This window comes from Molothrus ater, chromosome 7, assembly GCF_012460135.2.
Source record: "Molothrus ater isolate BHLD 08-10-18 breed brown headed cowbird chromosome 7, BPBGC_Mater_1.1, whole genome shotgun sequence".
NCBI lineage: Eukaryota > Metazoa > Chordata > Aves > Passeriformes > Icteridae > Molothrus > Molothrus ater.
In genome coordinates this window covers 32,901,161-32,923,582 of record NC_050484.2, presented here as the reverse complement: position 1 = coordinate 32,923,582, position 22,422 = coordinate 32,901,161, and the positions used below count along the sequence as shown (strand labels likewise).

Below are 22,422 nucleotides of genomic sequence, written 5' to 3'. Positions count from 1 at the left end.
GGCCTGTAAAGAGATCTCCTTAACCTAAGGGAGAAGCCTGGAGACCCATCTCCATCCCAACAGCACAGGGGCTTAATCTTCAGTCAGCACAAAACACATCAGCAGTTTCCAAGAGAGAAGTTTTATATTCACAAGTGATGTCATGTTAACAGCTGTGTTAAGATCCCTCTCAGCTGTTAAAAAATAAGTGCAGTTCTCACCCACCCTTGAAAATGTAGGTAGCTGACAAAAGGGATTAATTAAGGGTTTCGGATTTCTCTTGTTCTTTTATTCCTGAATGCTAATTACAACATGTGAATATAGATTAAATGTTACATTTTGACAAAGTCTGGTAATATATGTACCATGCTAAAACCTAATATCAACTCTACCAATAATGACAGTGAGCTCTGAAAACTTGGACTTTCTGGGACAGATGGTCTGGAAACAGAGCCAGGAGTCTGACTCTGACATCTCCCTGTCACAGTCCCTGTCCCTATCCCTGCTCCTGTCTCTATCCCTATCCCACATTTTAATTCCTGTTGCTGAACTTCAAACATGCCTAATAGGTGCTCCTAAAACCAAAATGGTTTTGCTTGTGTAGCCTGGTTTGTGAAGTAAGGAAAAAGAAGGCAAAACACTAACATAGCACTTAATCTGTATATGGGAGGTCAGCACAATCCTATAGGAGCAACGAATTTTTAGGCTTCTTACACTTCAGAAAATAAACAAGCACCTCTGACATATTCTAGTTCTATTCAGTGGGCCTAAATAATGGCTACCTAATGTCTATTTTGGCCTGTCATTATGAATTCTACTATTTAGAATTCAACAGCCATCATAAACATCCTAATAATGGGGTAATCAGTCAGAGATTGCTTCTGAGAAGGCAGATGGAGAAATAGCTTGGTGCTAGAACCAGCCAATAGCTCACTGCCCCAAAAAGGAGCTAAAAGGTCCTTAGGAGCACTTGCTCAAAGCAATTTTGTTGAAAAAGCTGAAGCCAAAGCACAGTGCAAAGGAATTTGGTTATGAAGCACTGAGGAGTTTTCTAGGGCTGTGTGATGGAGATTCCTCAGGGAAGGCAGAAGCTCCTGCTAAGTGAGAAGGGCAGGAGGGGTGCTGAGTTTCATCTTGCAGTACTCCCAAGGATGGATTCTCAAGGAGTCCTCAGAACCTGTAAAAAAAACCAAACCAATAGAGAAACTGAGGTCACCTCCAGAGGAGACTGGATCTTTCTCTGATCCACTCACTGAGAAACAGCCCAGTAAAAAACAAAAGCTGGAGGGTGACTTTTCTGCTGCTGTTTTTAATTTCATTTTAAATAACCCTGAAAGCATGCTAGGCTTTCTCCAGCACCTGAAGCCATCTGAGTGCCCACCATCTGGCAGTTCAGAGCTTTCCCTGGCTCCCACCTCTCTCAAGCAGCTGCAGGGCCCTGCATGCACAGATCAGTTTTACACACCAGCTTTCCTACACAACTTTTAAACAGTAAAACAACATCAGAGCTTCCCAGCCACTAAATAGCAACCAGAGAAGAGATGAATTTTGAAACATGTGATTTAAGTAGGCAAAATAAAATCTTCAGACATTTAAAAATACTCCAAGAGACCAGCAGCAATGCTGTTAAATTCTGGACACTTTCTCTGTAATAGCATCCAACTCAATTGGATGAAAAAAACTTTTCTTTAGCTCTTCCTGGATTATAGTGGGTGGGTCAGAGGAATGATAGTCTGGTCATCTCATGCAGGGGACAGAGGGGCATTTGAGCTCACTGAGGAGCAGCTGTACATGCATGGCTGTGAGGAAGGAGGGAGTTTCCTTTCTTTCCACACCATACACCTCTGTTCTGTGGACAGGGGCTGACCAAAAGAACGTAATTGGTTTCATGTGGGATTAACAGAGGATTTTGTTTCAGTAAGAAAGGCAAGTCAAGGCAAAAGAGTTTCATTTTAGTGAAATTTTCATTGGTGCATTAAGTTTCTGTCCTGATTCCGGACCAGTTTGTGTGGTTGAATTATTTTTTTATTAAATAAATAATATTTACAATAGCTTCTAGTTTATGTAGTATTATATCAAAGGAGGAGCTACTACTGCTGCCTTAGTCTAGATTTAAATGTACTTGATGCTGAGTCTGGGAAGCTTCAGGGCCAGATAACCCCTCTATTAGAACCAGAGGAATGGAGCGTGAAGGACGCTCATTCAGACACTAAAATGTTTTGTTCAAAGGACAAATCTCTCAATCACCAAAAACATTTTATTTTCCTAGACCATAGAGAAGTGCAGAACAGCTTGTGCATTTCCATGAGCCTGAAAACCACCCTTTTGTCTCATACTGTCTCCTGCTGAGCCCACACTTTGGGCAAAACAGTTCCGTAAATGTTTGTGCTCATGTTTCAGGAGGAGAAATAGGTTCATTTTGCCACTGTCACTAAGATGTTCTGTTTTAAAGTCATGATTGTGCCAATGATTAAAATGGTACTATCAGATATGCCATTTAAAATGTATTTCTAACAAATTGGATAAAGGCAATTACAGTTTCCAACAACAGTATCTAGTGTTTGGCTCCAATATGTTGGCGAATGCTTTCCCTTTCCTGAAACCCCAACATTCTGGCTGTAGGACAAAATTAATGCCAAAATAATTTTAATTTTTGGTGCTCTTTCAAATTTTTCTGGTAATGACATGCTGCAAAATATTGGGACAAAAAACATATCCTTTCCTGTGAAGCTCTAGGATTCCTCTTGTGCTGAACAAACAAGATCAATAAGAGATATGAGATTTCTGAAGAAACTTGAATCATGGCTGTTTATTCAAACTGAAGTCTCTAGAAGTTCATCCATCATTAAAGACTAAATTTAAAAGGGGGAAGAGAATCATCTCAACTTATATGATAGCCTAGCCCTATGATCAATAGAGAACTGCTTTGTGTAGAAAGAAAAAAAAAATCAGAGAAACCTCTAGTACAAGGAAAGAATGAAATGAAGTATGAAAAAAAAAAAGAGGGGGAAGACATTTAAAAGAAAAAAGTTAGCAATATACATCTTAGAGGACAGATCAGGCACACAGATAAAGATTATTTTCATAATATAGGATTTGAAACAAATATGACTTTTTTTTTTATTCTCCAAGAGTTAGCTGTGACACCCAGGGACAAATCAAAGGCCTCTTTCAAGTACAATACACAAAGGGTAACTTGCACCTCAGAAAAAGTCCTGCAAAGAGAAGTCAAGCAGTTGGGCAATGCTCCAGCAAACCACTTAAACATCTGGTATAAAAAGTCTCCATGAATGGCTAGAAAACACACAGGACAACTCAAGAAGGGCAGTGCAAAAGTGACTAAAGAAAACAGGTTAAACTTAAGTGTTTTTTCAAGTACTTTTGCAGATTGGGAATTTATGTTTACCCTACCCTAAGTGAAAGTTTCCTTCTATGATAGACTAATTTGTTGAAAGCTTTCTTCTTCTAATCCCTTCCTATTTTTAAATCAGAATTCCTCCAGGGAAGAGTTTATTTGACAAGACTCCAGCACCCTCTGAGAGGAAGCAAAGGAAAAGTTTCTGCAGATGCCAGAAGCAGAGCACCAAGCCTGTGCCCGTGGCAAACACAAAAAATGCCTTTCAGACTCCTTCTCCGGAGCCCTCTGGTTGCCATCATGACCATGTGGACCACAGCTTTGCAATCCCATATCTGGATGTTACATCTGAGTTTGTCACTCACTCAGAAGCAGAGTCAACTCTGAGAAAAGATGGGAAACTACCGACCAAGGCTTTTGGTCAAAGATATTTTTCTAAATCAGTCCAAAAGCGAAGAAGCCCCGAGGTCCCACTAAAGCACCTCCCACACAATGTTTCCATGAATAGCAACAGCTCCATTGACTCTACCAAACCAACAGGAGAGCTAAGGAAAGCAAAAAGGCAAGACAAGTATTTTAAAGACTCATCCTTTCACCCAGTGCATGGCCCAGCCCAGAGACACTCCGAGAGCTTTGCATATTTTTTCCCCGAGGACTATTTTGAAGGGGTTCGGATGAAAATTCCACTGTCATGGCCCACTCCCAATGGCCTGACTGCCACCAAAGCTCAGGAGATTTGCCACCAAATTCTTGCAAACTCCACCATTGGCTTGGCATGCAAAGGCCTCCTGGCCAAACACCTGGATGAGGCAATAGATATTTGCCTGTTGGACCTGCAGCTCAAAGATGACGTGGCTTGGGCGAGGGCACTGATCGCCCTTTTGGAAAATGAGTGTGAAAGGAGAGTGCTGGGGAGCAGGAAGGGAGAGTTCCCTGTTGGAAACCAGCCCTCTGCTGCCTGGGAGGAGATCCTCGCTGCTCTCCGGTGTCCCTGCACGGAGCAGGGCTGCCAGTGCCCTGCAGGCCACAGCTCCCACCACTGCAGCACTGCCAAAAGTGAGTAAAACCTTCTTTCCATATTGGCAGTGAGTAAAACCTTCCTTCCATATTGGCATTATTAGGCAGAACATCTGCACAGAGTTGTTTGCTCTTCAAGCGGCGCTACCGGTAAGGTATTTGATGAATTAGTAATCAGGTTTTGACCTTGAGGAGCCAATCAAAATATCTGGTTGGCTGGTCCTTCGCTTTTTTTGCCTCAGTAACTTTTTAAAAATGGATTTTACAAGCCCCTTAGCAAATTGGTTTTGCAGAAGTGATTTTCTTTACATCTGATCTATCACTGGCATGCTGACAAGCAGGCTTCTCACAAAAAAAGAAGAGGAGCGTCCTGCTCACCTTGTGGTCAATATTCATGTAAGCAGTGTAGAGATATGTCTTTCTTCTTTTTTTTTTCTGGTCAAGAGAAAATAAAGTTTGAGCCTTAATTTCAAACACTATACTAGTAACAACACAAAATTAAAAGTGACAAAATGAACAAGCAATTCTGCCAAAGCCATCAGATAGGGTCAGTCTAGGGTCAGTCACCATGGCTTAGCTGAGACATCCAAATCTTCAGCCAGCCCCAGGAGCCCAGTGGCACATCTGATACCCCAATGAATTTATTATCAGGGATGGGTTAACCAATATTCTTCACATTAAACATAACTTCAGTGCATGGGTTTAAAACAGTTAAAATATATCCTGACATCCTTTTTTTCTGTTAATGACAGGCTAAAATTTGCAGAATAACTTCCCAAATATGGAAGAACTAATTCTCTTTCACACAGAGAATAACTGACACCAGGGACTGAAAAGTGAGTTGAGCAATTTTGAAGCAATTGCCCAACATACAATGTTCAATGTTTAACTTATTTCTCTGTGATACAAAGAGATTAGGGGGCTTGCTTGGGCCAAATTTTAAAATTTTATTTTTCTATGGCTGAAATCTCTCAGATTGGAGGAAAATAGCTTCAATATGACCTTTCAAGTAAAAGCTAATGGCACCTTGTCATCTTGCTGTGACATCAAATATAAACAAGGACAGGGAACAGAGCTCAGCCTGTGATTGCACAGGGAGGTGAGAACTGGAAAACAAACACGCATCAGCTGTGGCAAACACCCCCAAAACCATTGCCTTCCTCTTCCCTGACTGCTTTTTCTGCCTCTTGCTGCCTTTGCCTTGTGCATTTCCAATGTTCAGCTGGACAAGGTGCTGGGCCATCTTGTCTAGACAATGCTTTTTCCTGAATTAGAGAAAAATTGAGAATAAAAAAAAAAAACATAAAAATTAAAACCAAGTTAACAAGTGGCATGCTTAATTTTCAGGATATTCTTCCTTGTCTTTGGTATAAATGCAGAAAAGTTAGGAGAAAACATCACACAATAAATTCATTTCAACATTAACTATGGTGAGGAAAAAGTGCTGCCACTTTCTGGAGTGAATCAGTGGAATGAGCTGCAATGAGATCCATTATTAAAGACCATTTATGAATTCATTTATTAGTGATTTAGAATATTTTTCTATATATACAAGAATTGAGAAGCTGTTTTATATATATATATATATACACAGATATAGATAGATATAGATATATACATATAAAATTACCTGATCTTGTGAATGAAATATAAAGCAGATCTATACATACAGCCTGAGGTCAGATCCCCTGCAAGGAGAAATAAAATCTTAGTTCTGGCATGCCAATCATCCTGACATTATTATACCAAGAAAAGGTCATCTAGATTATTTGGTACAGTCAATCAAGGCAAGCCTCCATGGGAACTTCACCTTTGGCTGTTCTTGATTTTTGAATTTAATTCAAAATATATTTAAGGTTATTTGCTTGTTTTCACATTTCACAGAATGTGAAAGAAATGTTCTACACAGACAGCATGGAATCATTTAGATTGGAAAGGATCTGGGAGATCATGGAATCCAACCCTTAAGCCAGCACTGCCATCTTCACCACCAAACCATGTCCCCAGGTGTCACATCCGAGGTGGTTTTTTGAACACTTACAGGCATGGTGACTCCACCACTTCCCTGGGCTGCCTCTTTCGATGCCTGACCACCTTTCCAGGAAATGCATTTTCCCTAATATCCAATTTAAACGTCTCTTGGTGATGACAGCAACAAGATCCTTTTGTCCGATTGCTTTTTACTTGGGAGAAGAGTCCAATCCCCACCAGGTACAACCTCCCTTCAGGCAGTGCAGAGAGCAATAAAATCCCCCCGGGCCTCTTTTTCTCCAGGCTGAACACCCCCCAGGGCTGTTCCCCTACAGATCCCAAGGCACATGGGTGATGGGACACCTCTTTCCAGGGAAAAATCCAGCAGCGCCCCACAGCAACCACCAGCCTCTCAAATGTCACTTCGCAGGAAGCACTCAGAACAAGGTCCTGCTGACATCACTAAAGGCTTTCACAACAGAATTGGTTACTAGAGATGAAGAATTAATGTAAATGTCAGAAATAAAGCTCTGTGCTCCAACCAGAGCAGCTTGAGCCCCATCCCTGGGAGCTCAGGAGTCCTGGCCTGGCTGGCAGAGCCCAGGAAATCAGCACAGGCTGGATAAGCCCCTGGGCTTTGTGACTAATGAGCAGGGGTTCTGTAGGAAGGGAAAGAAAGGAGGAGAAATTAAGAATTGAATTAGGTTCCTGCAGGACATAAAAGTGCTGTCTCTTTCACTTTCTTTTCAAAAAGTCAGGACAGAAGAAACAGGAGAATGAGTGTTAATCTCAGAAATGCTGAGTTTTAAGTGCTATTGCTAGGGAGAAGTTATTTTCCAGGAGAAGCTACATAAGTAATGAAGGAGAAGGCAACTCCTTTTGCTGGCTATATATTTTCCCATCAGTTCCAAAACAAATCTCTGTCTAATTTTCTCAGGCTGGAATTATAGATGTGAATTAAAACTCCCCCAAGATCAAGGAGGTTATCAACATAATTCAAATATATTTTCCAAGGTCACCCAACCTCAGCTACGCTGCCAATACAGAACAATATATTCTGCCACTGGTTTTGGCCAGCAAACACACCCAAAATGATGGTCCTGCAGTATTTTTAGGAATCAAAATACAGGCCATGATATATTTGGAGTGATTTTAAATGAAAGCAGAAATAAATAGAGAAGATGTGAAGTGTGGCTTGCAGACAAGTTCACTCCTCTCCTCTGCCTGACTCCAACAGGAGCAGTCCAGGTGGCCAGAGCTATAATTATCCTCACATGAAAATCGCTATTTGGAGTTGAAAGGCACCTCTGAAACTTGGCAGCACTCCAGAAGCTTAGAATTTCTTAATGTTGCTTAACATTTCATAACCCCCACCCTCCCCCCAACACCTGTATAAGGTGCTTAAAATGTCATTACCACCTGTAATTAAAGGCAGAATCCAATTACAGCAGATAGCAAATCGGGTTGGTGCTTACCATTTGTATATATTGACCATGTTGCTTATTAAAAAATATCAGGACTGGTAAAGCACACATAGAGTAATGTAATATGCAGATTGTATGAAGCTCTAAAGAGCAATTACAAGATAAAAGGTAATGAGGAGTAATAACGACAAATTAGTTTCAGTGAAGTAATGACACTTGAAGTTTAAATTTCGATGTGGAAAGTTCTGGGGCGAAAAAAAAATTAACCAGCAAAGAAATCAAAGCCAGCAAAAAATGATGGTGAGAAGGTGAGAAGGGAATGTTCACCTTCCACACTTACAGAGATCCCATTTTCATATCAGTGCGTTTCAGTGGTGATATTAAGAGGGGCTGTGAACCCAACTGCATTTTCAGAGCTGTGAACCACAACCACACAGGTCCCCCAGACCCATCTGCTACACCCTGTTATTTTTAGAGTGGTTACACAGACCTTTCTGAATTCAGCAGTCTGCTTTGGGTCCTGTTCATGTGCTGTAATTAAATAATATGAATTAAAGCGCGCAATATTTTTAAAAATTTATTTATAATGAGCAAAAGTGTGAGGTCAGCTATTGCAGTTCCTCAGGCTGGGTCTTCCAATGGATAATGCCTCTCCTGCCTTGGAAGAATAAGCTCAGAGTTTTGATCAGACCAGGTATGTAAGGTCAGGTACATATTATAGAAATCTCACCATTTATGTAATTGTGATCTAATTTTAAACTTAGTTCTCATTTTCAAAGACAAAGCACGAGGAAGACATTGAAAGAAAATACTTAATTTTTTTTCAGGATCCCCAGGTGAAAGTGGACAGAGTATTTCAGTTGTCTACATCAAACTCCAATCTGTTTTGGAGATTGGAGCATTTGTATGGGAGCATAATGGCTGAAGTAAATACTTTCCTCCCACTTGAATCAATTCAATGATCTTAAAATTCCAGATCATAATGATTATTTGAGGGCTGTTAGGAAGTCAAGTAAATTAATACTTTCTGATATTTTCAATATGTGTTTTGCTGATAAGATGCAGAGGGAGCCATCAGTGTGTGTTGGCACAATAGATGCTGTCCTCGCATAAATTAAAGTAAATAAATTAAAATATTATGCAGAGTAAAAAATGCATCTTAGACTTTTCAAAGGAAATATAATCCATTTCTTAAATCCCCAAGATATCTACAATGAAAAATATTGCTCACTGTGTGTAAGGCTGGTGTTCCCTGTGGCTGGGACCAGCCTGTGGTGACCAGGCCTTCAAGGGAGAATTCCATTTAATAGCAACACAAGGGCCCCAGAAACAGTTACCAGAAACTGTGACCCTTTCCACTGGAACTGATCTTTTTTTTTTTTTTCAAATCACTTGGGCTTGTAAACAAAGAAAAAACAACCAGGCTTTTTGCTAATATGGCAAAACATGTTCTATGGCAGAGAGGATGCAGTACACTTTAGCAATTCCATTGATTTTTCAAAATTGGATTTCATAAGAAGAGTCAAATGTGCGCGTGAGAACAGCAAAAACCATTCTTACTGTTTTAAACTTTTCTCACCAAACTACCATTGCTATAAAAAAGTGTTAAATTGCATTATCCCTGAAAAAGCCCTTTTTCTTTTCAAATAGTAAGTCATTGGGCTTAATTCTACTCTTCATTATAACAATCCCATTGACTTTGGTGAGCACAGTATTAACAAAATCACAGTTCCTGTCACATTGATGAAGTTACACTATCAAGACAAAAATCAGGTCTCTTTTTTCACAAGTGTTCTTTTCTTTTTCCCTTTTTCTCACACTAATTGTTGACTTTTGCACTCCACAATGTTGAATTTTCCTGTCTATCCAGCTGAGGGAGGTTTGAAGCTCTCCACTGCCTGCAGCCTGCCCATTCCCTCTCCTGTTTAAAGGTTCACCCAGCAGCTGATGGGCGTGAGGCTGTGTTCTTGGACTAAAGTTTAGAAGCTGGGGCATCCGTTTCTATCAAATACATTTTTCTTCAGTAGTGAATCCTGTAAGGCAGAGAATATTTCAAGCAGATCCCTGTGTACCATTGAAGCATAAACCACATTTTAATACACGCCTCCCCTCCCACTGGGACTGTGTTCTTTACACTGGGCTCAAAGATATTAAAGATATATTCTTATTTCCTTTAAGCTGACATTAAAGAAGACTCACTAAGATATCAATACTCCATAAAAGAGGTTCTATAAAGCTTGAAAATGAAAACTTTTCTTTTGAGACCTGTTATCTCCACTTACTGTGAATTTTTCCCCTCAGCTTACCAATATTGGAAAGTAGATAAAGAATAAGTATGAAGATACATATTATGCAATTTAAGATTACATTGTGTTCAGTTAGTCAGCTTTTTCCTAGTTAAAGCAATTTATGATTTAGTACTGAAAGAAAACTGGGGAAAATATCTTTTAAATGTTTGTTTGCAAAACGCACTTTCCTTCTCCCAGCCATCTGCAGAGGAGTGGTCCTCATCTTCATTGAGGCCCTGGCACAGGATGCCCAGAAAAGTTGTGGATCTCCCACCCCTGGAAGTGTTCAGGACTTGGAGCATCCTATTTGAAGAAAATCATTCTATGATGTCTTCAGGTCTGGGCCATAAAAATTTAAACAAATACATTCTTCTCAGCAGAAAACAGAGCCGGTATTAGCAGACATAATTTTAAAAGGTATAATGATCAAATATTAAGCTTTGAGATTACTTGTCAAAACACCAATTTTTGAGCCTAGGACTTGTCACCTTTTGAAAATAGCACTCTTGTTCTTTTAGAGGAATGAACACCTCCAACCACAAAAGTTTTAGCAAGAACTACAAAATTTACAAAAGAAAAACAGTTTAGAATCAAAAGAGAGGAAAAGCACAAACTTTAACTACCACAGATGCATCCTCACTGACACCCACATACTTTGCTCAGAGAAACATTTTTCTCTGTCACATCAAACATCTTTGTGGGCAATTCTCAGGGACTGGGGACTTCTTGCTAGTTTTGAAGCCTTTCTTCTTTTCATAGCAGTTTTACTTTAGTTTTTGCTGGTGCAGATGCAATAAACAAGCATCAGAAGAGGCAAACATCAATACCAGCTTTAATCTACTGTTTTAACTCCCAGTTCTTTCCATTTGAGGCACAGACCTGGCTGAGCAGGAAGAGGACTATTAGCTTTATAGTTATAAAGTCAATAGAAAATGAATTTTAAAAGGATATCAAATCTTGGTGATAAGGGACATGGAAGGTTGCATGCTCAGTGATCCATACTATTCCCTGCAAACCAGGCTAGGGAGATCAGTCTTTTCTGCAGATTAGTTTATTTGCTTTAATGCAAAATGAAAACAGTGAAAACAGTCCAAAAAAAACATGTAGCTAAACAAAACTATTTTCCAAGGAAGATAGGGTTAAATTTCTACAAAAGTTTAAAAAATTATAGGTCTCATTCAAACTGACCAAAGCCAGACATGCCAGAAGCATACCTATAACTTCTTTACATCAGGTACCACAGGAAATTTCAACCTTGAATCTTGTTAAATCCAAAAAAAATAACCAAAAAGCCATGACAAAGCAACCTCCTTCTCCAAATACTCACAATGCACATACAAGATAAACAACACATTCACAACAGTTTATAAACTAGAATTAAAACTTGGAAACCATTCAAAGGTCTGATTTAAGTTGACCAAAATCAAAAATTCAGAGCAAACCTTTAAGGCCTTTACATAATATCTTATGTTGTGTAAAGAGCTCACAATCCACCAGATACAGAACATCCAACCAATTGTGAACAAAACCCGAGTGTAATTACCAGATTTAATCTAATTCAGTAACTTTAAACATGGGAAAATTACTAAAACCATCTAATTGGGCACTAGAGTGGACATAAGGACCAAGATCACACCACAATGACCCAAATCCTTTTCGTGGCATCACTGCACTCACTCTTAGGAAGCCTCAAGATGCTGCCAAGGATTCTTCCCCAAAGTGCCATTGAGGGACAAAAACCGAGACCTTCTTTGGTGTGCCAGTGAGCACCATGAATGCACAACCAGAACTTTACCTGAGGTCACCTCTCCAGGCCATCTGGAAAAGAAGAAATAGTCTGTAGTCAGCAGCACAATCCTCTTCTTTTCTATTGCTGAAGTACATTGCTAACAAGCCTTTTAAAAATAGAAGGATTAAATAAACCTAAAATGTCACAGTGAGTTTTCTAAAGCAAAAAATAATCTACCATATTGTTGCAGCACATGGATGCTTTCAGTGTGAAATTGAGCCAGGCCATTTCTCACATGCAGGGAGCTCTTGCAAAATGTTTTTTCTCTACTCTCTCTCAGGGCTCATTTCTGCAATCCATACTGGATACCAGGGACCCTCAAAGCAGAAAACCAGATTCACTCCATGCCAGCAAAAGGTCACAGATCTAGAGTTTGGTACTGTGGAAACAGAGTTGTTTAGGTTGGGAAAAATCCCTGAGGTCTGTGAGTCCAGCTGTTAATCCAGCAATACCAAGCCCAGCACTAAACCATGTCCCCAAGTGCCACATCTACACAGCTTTTAAATATCCCAGGAGTGGTGACTCTGCCACTTCCCTGGGAAGCCCATTCCAGTGCTGACCACCCTTTCATGTGGAAACTTTCCATAGTATCCCATCTAAACCTCCCCTGCTGCAATTTGAGTCCATTTTCTCTTGTCCTGTCACTTCCTAGCTGGGAGAAGAGACCAACCCACACCTTGCCACAGCCTCCTTTCTGGGAGTCATAGAGGGATGGTCCCCATGAGCCTCCTTTTCTCCAGAATAGACACCCCCAGCTCCTTCAGCTGCTCTGGTCCTCTGAGACCTGTCTTTGGAAGCAGGAAAAACACAGTTTTCCTACAGAAAGCAGGGAGGTCACTGATGTGCAAGAATTCTGGCAAAGAGCATGTGGCTGCTGGTAGTTTTTTCTTAGGGAGGAGTATCAAATGAACTTTGAGTCATGGATAGCACAAGTCCCAGGATAATGCATTCAATGATTGTGTCTATGATTACCAAAATAACATTATATACAAAAGAAATACAATGTTTGTGCAAACATTTGGATGGAGGCAGACTCGGACTTGCTCTGTCCAAACTGCAGAGATAATTGGGCATCAGTTTGCTCTGATACAGAGCCCTCATACCTATGGATACCTATGGTAGCTGGAGGTCCACATTCACACCAGCAAGCTCTGGCATGGAAAATTGTTCAATCAGCTGCCTGATTCCAAGGAAGGGACACCTGGGCATCATGGGCCATTTACTTTCTCACTTCAGCAAAGATTTAACCCAACCCAGCACTTATGATCTGGTTCTTGATTTGCTTTTCATGACTTAGATTGCTTATTTATCATTCCCTTTAAGAAAAGCAAGGCCATTCCTTTCCTTTTCTTTATTCAAACAAAATTCCTGCTGGTTTCAATTTCAGGTCTGCCGCTCCAGCCCAAAGCCTCATGTGTAGTTTTCAAACATTGCAGAAGAAAGTTTATTTGTGCTGGGATACTTTTCTAATCAAATAGTGAATCCAACATGAACCATTTCTACATGTCAGTTATACTTCCATAAGTGTAGTTTTGCAATATTCTTGATTTTGTGTCAACTGTCTTCATTTTACTTCTAAATCTGTGCCTATTATTTACATAACACACTGCAAAAAATACCTGTAAAACCAACTGTATATTTATGGGGGGGGGGTGGGGGTTTCAGTCCATTATTTAGCCTGTGCTCCTTGTCAGGTTTGATTCATGTAAATGATTACAGAATGAAACTGCACCGTCAGCAACTCTGAATTTACTGTTCTTTCCTGGAAATTCCTACTGGAGATGGGAGGAGAAGGAAAGGAAGGCAGGGGAGGTGTGCCTTGAGGGCAAGCATTGCAAACCAAAGAGGAAAGATCCTTTATTCTGTCTGGAGGCCTCTGAGATTTCCACCTTCAAATCCAGACCCTTCTCTCCAATTTATCTCAAGACAGTTTCATTAAAACACAAGATTTTTTTTACTTTTTTTCCCCAACATTTCCTGCTGTTCACACTGTCCCTATGCAATGTTCTGCCAGGTGACAGATGCATATTTTTTTTGCATTTACTTGCTGTGGGTACAGACTGGGTACTGGAAATGCAGTGGGAGGCCCATGTCTGAGCCAGGATGGATTTGAACACACAGCTCCTCAAATCCTCCTCCGTAACTGCTACCCTGTCACACATCTGAGCCCCAGGGTGCCACCCTGAGCTTCAGTTTTTAATCTACTAGTAAAAGTCAAAGCACATTTTTGGCCTATAGGCCATACAGGAAAAGAAGGAGGATGTTCTGCACTGGATTTCGTTGTATTTTGACATTCACACTCCCTAAACATAAATTATTAATGCTCAAATATATTGTACTTTTTATAAGCACCTTCCAGGAACTGCCTGATTACCTACAGATTTCTCTCCTCTCTAACTTGCCCCTCTACAGACATCAGACACCCATCCCAGGTCTCCACAACCTCAGCTTTCTCTACATATTTGCACTTTTGCCCTCACTCTCACCTTTGTGATGTTTCCCAGCTCTTTTTATTTCTCCTGTCCTTCTTCCCTCCAGACTTTAGCTGATCTACTTGCAGCCCTTTTGCTGAGGTTCTTAGGCTCTCCAATATTTCCTTCTGATGTCAGCACCTCTCTGGACTTCCAGCTCCCCCTCCATGAACCACACCTTGATCCCTGTACCCAGCAAGAACAGGGTCTGGATGTTTGAGTGCCCAGCTGCCAGGAGACTTTTCCAAAGCCAGTGGAATTGGAGATTTGCTCTCCTTTTTTTGGTTGAAACTGGCTAAAATGCAACAACACTAGAAGGCAGAGAGGAAGACAAACAGAAACCCTCATTAAAACCAAATGCCTAAAATCCCCACACCCATTACGTGTGACATTTAAAAAGAAATAAAAAATATAAAAATAAAAACCCTTATCAATATTTATGTACTGCTTAAACTAAAGTCTAAAAGCCAAACTCTAGTATCTATTTCTTTAAGAAAGAGACATTGTAATTACTTTTATTTTCCATCAGATTTCAAGTGGGTAAGACACTGATGTTGCCAAGTAGTGTTTGCATTAAGGAAAGGACTTTCCAGGTTCTCATGCCCTGCCAATGAGGAGTCTGGGGATGCTCAGAGAGCTGGGAGGGGACACCAACAGGACAGCTGACCCCAAATGGCCACAGGGATATCCCATTCCATATGGCATCACTCTCAGTACATAATCGGGGAGAAAAGCTGGGCAGGCATCCCAGCCAGTACCTGAGCATCTCTTGGCAAGTGGTGAGCAACTGCATTGTGCATATATTCTAAATATTTTATCATTATCATTACTGCATTTTCTTCCTTTTTTTTCTCCCATTAAACTGCCCTTAAGTCAACTCACACATTTTCTCACTCTCTCCCTTGTGATTGTCTCCCTAATCCTGCCAGGAGGAGCAGTGAGAAGTGCCTGTGTGATATTCAGTTCCTGGATGGGCTTCAACCCTGACAAGTGTGTACAGAATGGTTTGAGAGAAATAAATTCAAAATGCTGAGCTGATACTGTAAGGCACTGGGCCCTGAGAGTGCTTTTGAGCTGATACTGTAAGGCACTGGGCCCTGAGAGTGCTTTTGTGGAGCAGGAAGGGCTGCAGGAGCACATTCCTGTGCCCCACTCCTTCCCAGGCTCTGAGATTCTGCTGCACCCACAGAAGCCTGAAAATCTGCAGTGATAATGAAAACATTAATGCAATGCAAGCTGCCTCAGTACTAGTGGGGCTAACTATTAAAATCTCATGAAAAACATAATGAAGCATTTTTATTTTTTAATTTTTATGCACTAACCACAGAAGAAGGCAATTTATCAAAACCAGTCACCACATCTGACTAATAGTTTTGTACATTACAGGAATCCACCAGTAACTGATGAAAGCTGATAAGCTGTAAATGATTTCTCTTCTTGTAAATATTGCAAAGTGTCCAGCAGTGTTGGTAATACTGCTGCAATACAATCAATTTTTTTAAAAAATGAAAGAAAAGCTAAAAGCACTTCAGAAGTGCAGGGGAAAAAAGTATTTTCTTTTTTTTTTTTCATGTTTATGTTGCTTTCCTTCCTTTTTTTCATCTGGAAAAACACAAGTCATGTGGCTCTGTTGTTACAGGCTGCAATCTGGTGGGATGGCAGTGTTTAAACAGCATTTTTCCTAATGACAGCCTAAATAGCAGAGCCCTTAAGGAACAGCAAGGTGCTGGGAAAGGTTATCAGCTCCACTCAGGGCATTTTGCCCCTCAAATCAGAGCTGAACTAAGGTACCATTAAAATATTAGGTGATGGAGAGCTTCTGTTTTAGCCAAGCTACAGCTCAGAGAAAACTGATGGGCAATATTGCTTTGCCAGAGCAGTGGGGATGGGGCAGGGAAGAGGAACCAAGCAGGAATAACAACTGGGACTCCACTCTGCTGGTGAACAACATCCCTCCCAGGGCTCCTGGTCATGCCTCTGCTATTAAATGTTGTTCAGGAGACAAGAAGAAAGTGTTCTGCTTTGTGTTACTTGTCATCATTGTGGCTTCTCCTGACCACTGGATCTACAAATGGCATAAATGAAAATATTCAGCCATGATCTCAACTGACTGCTATCATTGATGTACAGCAGTGATAGCATCTGCTATACATCAGATGCTATCATTGGAGCCATTGGAGTCTTGTGCTATCCAAGAGCTGGTGCAAATATCTACCAAATTATAATTTTTCTTAATTCAGGATGTGAATTCTGACATCCAATGGACTTGCATTTTCCTCTGTCGAAATAACCCCAATTTGAAAGCAATGAGCAATTTTAAAAGATGAATATCCAAAGTACAAATGAACCCAAATGAAACTTTACCTGAGAGCCATAAAACATTTTTAAAACAGTAATGGGTGGAAGTCAGCCTTGTAAGGGGGCTAGCACAGGCTGTACTTCACTTAAGCTCTACTTAAGGCTTTAATGTAGCATTTAAGTGAAACTTAGCTGGTGCATGACCCTTGTGCTGACACAGTGCAGAGCTGAGTGCTACTATTAATGATTTAACCCTCGTAAGAAAGCTTTACTTTAAGGATCCTTTTACTGCTGCCAAAACTTTAGGGGAAAAACAAACAAAAAGTCAAAAACATCAGGCTGGCTTTTTCCCTGCTTTTTAACACTCCAGGGATCCTGGTGGCACGGTTATCTCTTGTTCCCATATTTCTCTATGCTATGGGATGAGGGTTTGTCCTCTCAGCTGTGCTCCCATCCTGTTGCCTGGGTCAGGGATGTGTTGCCCCTCTTTCCTGGGTCAGGGATGTGTTGCCCCTCTTCTTTCCTGGGTCAGGGATGTGTTGCCACTGGATACTTAGGTCGACAAAAGTTTTAGCCCTGGAGACCTTTTAACTCAAAGCCACAGCTTCAGAGAATTGATTCAGGAGCTCTGACACTCTCTAATACATCTTGCAGCACTGGGTGCACAGGACAATATTTAATGGAGGTTTGCTGCTTCCCCTTCTGACAACTGCTGTTTTTGTGTTCAAGAGAAATCCACAGGGAGACAAGACTTCCTTAAGGAAAAGTATTAAACTGCAACAACCAGGAACAACTACAACAAAATCTCTGCTGCAGCAGAGCAGAGCAGAGTGTAAGTGCTGCCCTCTGAAGCTCTGTATCCATCTCACCCTGCAGAGCCAGCTTTGGAAATCACAGCCCTGGAGAACGGGGGTCTCTGTGATGTGCGCGCCTCGGAGTGCAGCAGGATCCGGGTGTTTGGCCTCGGCTTCAGAGAGTCTCCCAGCCTGCACTGCCAGGTCACCAGGCTAATTGTAAGCTGCCTCCTGTTGGCTCCTAAAATATGAAATATGGATGATACAGTCAAACACTGACATGTTTATATAGAAATGTTTTACTCTGATCTGTGCTATCTTCCCTCACTGCTTCAGCAGGTTACAAGTACCTTCCAAGCCCACTGCCAATGTGTTTGCTACAAGTGAGGGGAGCTGAAGAGGTTCAGACCTTTCCAGGACTGGTTCCCTGGAAATGCACAGCTATGAGTTCTTGCTCATAATCTCTGTGGAGTTTTCTTTGACTCCTCTTTGGTTCAGCTGCTCTGTAGTCCACTGAAGCCTGAAATCACAATATTATTTCTCATTTTGTACATCTGGAATCACTACACTTGGTTATTTTCCTAAACACATTTAAATGTTAAGTTTTGTGGTTGAATATAGGGTTTCCTCACCACAGTTACAGAGGCTTCTATTTGAATTTTCTTAGTCATACTTCACCACCAAATCAGAGGTTTTGATGAGCATCAAATCCATCTCTTATGCAAGCACTGTAATTTTATCATAAACAGCTATATACAGGCAATGCTGCAACTGAGTGATTTGATGGATCAGCATCCTCAGTTATGAAATGTTTGATTAAACTCATAAATCCACCTCAGAACAGACACTCAGCCTGAATCCCAGTCGGTGCTGGCATGCTCACGAGGCACAGCTGAGATTTGCTGTGCCCCCTTAGGGCTCCATGGGCTGGAGTTGGGATGTTTTGTGCAGCTGATCCGGGGGAGCAGCTGACATCACCTTCAAGGAGCCACGAGCCGGCTGCTGAGCTCCAGCAGGAAACGCAAAGTTACTCCATTACATCAGCCCATCTCATCCTGGCTGCTCATCCCAAGTGCAGACCACAACACTTCCTAAATCAATAGACCACCTGCATGCCTAGCTAAGCATGGCTTCCCCTTTACTGTAGCTATAGTAACAGCATGTTTCCTTTTAAATAAACCACCGTGGAATGCCTGATATTATTGATTATAAATATAAGCATACACTGACAACTGGAATCTCTTTATGAGCCTTCATTTTCTGCACTCTCCCTCTGCTTTCCTGTAGCATCTCAATGGCGAATGGCTGTCAAGAGAAGAAGAAAGCACAAAAGCAGATTTCCTGAGCTCTGAGGCTGTGGACTGCCAGATCCCACTCCTGAACATCACAGAGGCTGTGCACTTCGTGGCTGGTGACGAGCCGTTCGCAAGATGGCAAGTGAAAGTAGGAATTTTATTATGTTTCTAAGAAACGCTTTAGAAAGAGAAAATCAGTTGTCATGGTAAATTAAAATGCAAAGCACAGCTTTCTTCCTTTCAGAAATGAAAATGCCTGTAGAAATACTCACACTAATGTCATGTAGAGGAAAAGAAAAAACACCTCGCCAACCAAAACAATGAGCTAAACCCAGGTGTCTCTGTAGCCAATCCAAAAGGGCAAATTACAACCACTTCTAGAGGTAATCACCTGAAATTGATGCAGTTGTGCTAATCAATTGTTAATCATTAGTATTCCATTTCTGAAAACCCCAGCTCGAACTCCTGATTAGACTGCAAGTGTCAGAGAGCTTTGACTCCCTGGGTGCGTGAGCGGTGCGTGCCCGGGCTGGCTCCTGGGCAGGATTGAGCTGGGATGTCACGGTCACAGTCATGGTCTGAATGGCTGAAGGAAGAAGCATGTGCATTATCTGCTTCTTCTGGGTTTTCTGCTGCAGATTTAGCCTCTTTTTTTCACAAAATGGTACCTATTTTTCTAAATATCCCCAGGAAACCACTGCCTTCCCGACCCTGCGTGCCTGCTGCCCTTGGTCTCCCTCTAGGCCTGGATGGGGTTTTTTTTCTGCAGATCAGTTGTTTTTTACAAAAATGAGATTTTTTTTTTTAAGGCTCTGAAGCTGAGAAGAATATATTGCCATTGTAGGGAGACTGCAGATGTGCCCTGAAAATTGCAGAATGCCAAATGAAACACGTAAAACACTCCCCTCACAACTGCCTGTCCTGCACCCTGCCGCTGCCTGCACCCAGCTGGGGACATGTCCTGCCGTGTGGCCTGGGGGAAACAAAAGGATGTTTGGCAGGGCACATCTTCTAGTCAGCCATTTATTATTAAAAGTTAAAGATTTGGGAGTTAAGGACATTAGGGTAAAACCCTGTGGGTGCAGAGCCTGTTTGCTGCTGGGGTGGACCCTGGACCTCCCTTGTGTCACACACCAGGGCTGAACCAGGAGGGAAGGTGCTCTGCTCAAAACTGCTCCAAAAAGGTATTGAACTCTGCCAGCTGTGAGATAAAATGCTGCCTCATGGTGGAAGGATCTGAGAGGGAGACACCCTGGGTGTTCCTGGCCCAAGAGGAGAGAGAAAATCCTGGTATGGGCACAGGAAGGTTTCTCCAGTGTTCCAGGACATCGTCCTCACAGCACAGGTCTATTACAATTCTGATTGTGTTCGAGTGCTTCCTTTCAGCCCTGAGGAGGTCTGTACAATTTTTCTCATTCTTTCCCCTCAAAAACAGCTACAAAAACTCTTTCCATGCACTAAAGCTCCAGAAAAGCTCTGCACCTGCAAGCTTTCTGCCCTTTCCCTCTCCTTCAAACCCTGCAGAGGAACCAGGCTGACGGCTACACCGCGAATGCTCAATTAAATCATCTCAGTCTGCACGTGAGTCTGGAACTCCTGTGGATCTTTAGATGAACAAATTGGGAAGGCAGAGCCTAGTGCTCACTTTCAAAGGCAGCTGGCCTTACATGGCAGCACAAAGAACGAAATCATGGAGCTTCTCAAGATAAAAAATTACTTTCAATTAATTCCACAGGTGTTCAAAAATTCGTGTTCCAGAAAATTCCTCTTAAGACTTATTGCAGCTCATAAGACTTATTGATGATCTGGGTTATGTATCTATGTATCTACTTTTCAAAACATAGCTAAAGGATTTTTCAGAACCAAAAGTCAACACAATTCTTTCTGGAAATGTCACTGTTCAATATTTTCAGAATCTTTCCCCCTTCCCAAATGAAATTTCAAAGGAATCAGAAAAATTCCACTACAGCTTTTTTCACTACCAGCATTGGGGGAGCAGGAGCTCTTCTCAGTGCTCTTTCATTTAATCTCCTGTTGTAGTCGTGTTTCAGATTTTGCCCATTGTTCCCATGACATGCTGCTGAACGCAGATAAGAAAGTACATGTGGCTACACCAGAGTGTTTGGCATAATTAATTGAGATATCAAAATACAAACCCATGCTTGGGCAGCAGATGACTCGAGCTGTCCAGGCAGATGCCTGGGTGAAGAGGTGAAAGAGTTTGGCAGCACTTATCTAATTTGGGAAGCAGCTCTCATCCTTTTCATTAAGTTGTTGTTGCTGTATTTGTCTAGAATGGGAAAAAAAAAATCACAAAAAATTCAGTGAGGCAAAAACTGAATTTGAACTCAGCACAGTTTTACACCTTTCAATTTTTTTTTTTTAGAAACTTTCTTACAAAGTCTATGTAGCGTGCTGCCAATAGCCAAGATCATTTCATGATGGGTGAAAAACCTGAGGCAGAAGCAACAGAGTTCATGAGCATCCTTTGCATTTCTGCAGAAGCAGCTCCTTCTTTCCAGATGATACCTATGCCCAAGCAAACAAGGCCCAGCTCTAAGTTGGTTTTTGCCTCTTAAGGTCCAAACAAATTAAAGGTTTGCTCAGCTTAGTTCTCATCAAAGTGTTTGTTCCACATCACTAAGATGACTAATGAAAAAGCAATTAAAATAGCTATAAACCAGCCCGATTCTGAAAAGAGACCAAAATAGATGTTTATAATAGAATGTAGGAAAAAAAAAACCAAAACAGATTAAAAAATAATCTAATTACAGGAGTTACATCTCACTCACAACACTCACTTCAGACAGAACAATTAGTACAATTTTGCAGCTTTTTATTTTTTTCCCTGTCTAGCCATTTTTTCACCCATTATTAGTACACGGGTATTGAGACAACACTGGACACTCCAGTAAAATAATGAATTTCAATTAAGCTTAAATTGCATTAGGAATAAGAAATTCTTAATGGAAATCTTGCTGCCAGAGTCCTTCAGTGAAGAGCAGGTCTACAGGGGGGTTTCAGTTTTTTCTCAAACTGCAGGAGAAATCCTTTATTTCTTTTAAAAGCACTTTTACCTATAGTACAACACACTATAATCTAATATGTCAATAGTCTAATATTTTCCTTAAACCAATGAATTTTACTAGATCAATGAATTTTACTGAATTTTTGGACCAATTTATATTAGTCCAAAGAAGTTATTTCACTTCTACAAGTTGAAAATGGGAATATCTAAGAATATTGCCAGTTCCTGCCCTTGTGGTGGTTTCTGCAAACACAAACACTCAGCTTAAAATGTAGAACCATCCCATGAGACATTATGGGAGAATCTGCTCTATTATCTCCCATGAACTTTCAACCAATTCATGAAAATTGCTGTTTTTGACGAAACTTACCAAATATTTGTTGATCTCTGTACTTCTGTTTATCTTTGTTAAATTTAACTTTTTTTTTCTGTGAGCTGGAAGAGTTTATTGAGTGATCAAAACTTTATGGCCTCAGTCTTGTAAAAATCCCCTGCAAAGGGACCAAGGATGTTTCAGTTTTGTGGTCTTGGGAGAGATGGAGGAGGGCTGGGGATTCTTTTTTAATAGCAAGAAAACACAGGGGTACCTGATGAATCCAAAGCAAAGCCTGTTAGATTTGCTAAGCAGCAGCTTTATTTTGACTGTGAGAAGACAAAACCTGAAAAATACCTGACAAAAGGGTTTCCTGCTGGTTCTCATCAGTGTCTACAGC

General features: G+C 41.0%; 1 protein-coding gene across 1 annotated transcript in view; it reads left to right on the top strand.

The window, feature by feature from the left end:
- Window positions 1–22,422, top strand: part of LOC118688922 (von Willebrand factor D and EGF domain-containing protein-like) — a 171,110-nt gene that overhangs the window by 80,045 nt on the left and 68,643 nt on the right. Inside the window, exons 11-13 of the mRNA XM_036386867.1 lie at window positions 3,471–4,390; window positions 17,469–17,605; window positions 18,674–18,829. Coding sequence (XP_036242760.1) covers window positions 3,471–4,390; window positions 17,469–17,605; window positions 18,674–18,829 — 1,213 coding nt within the window. The remainder of the gene's footprint in view (window positions 1–3,470; window positions 4,391–17,468; window positions 17,606–18,673; window positions 18,830–22,422) is intronic.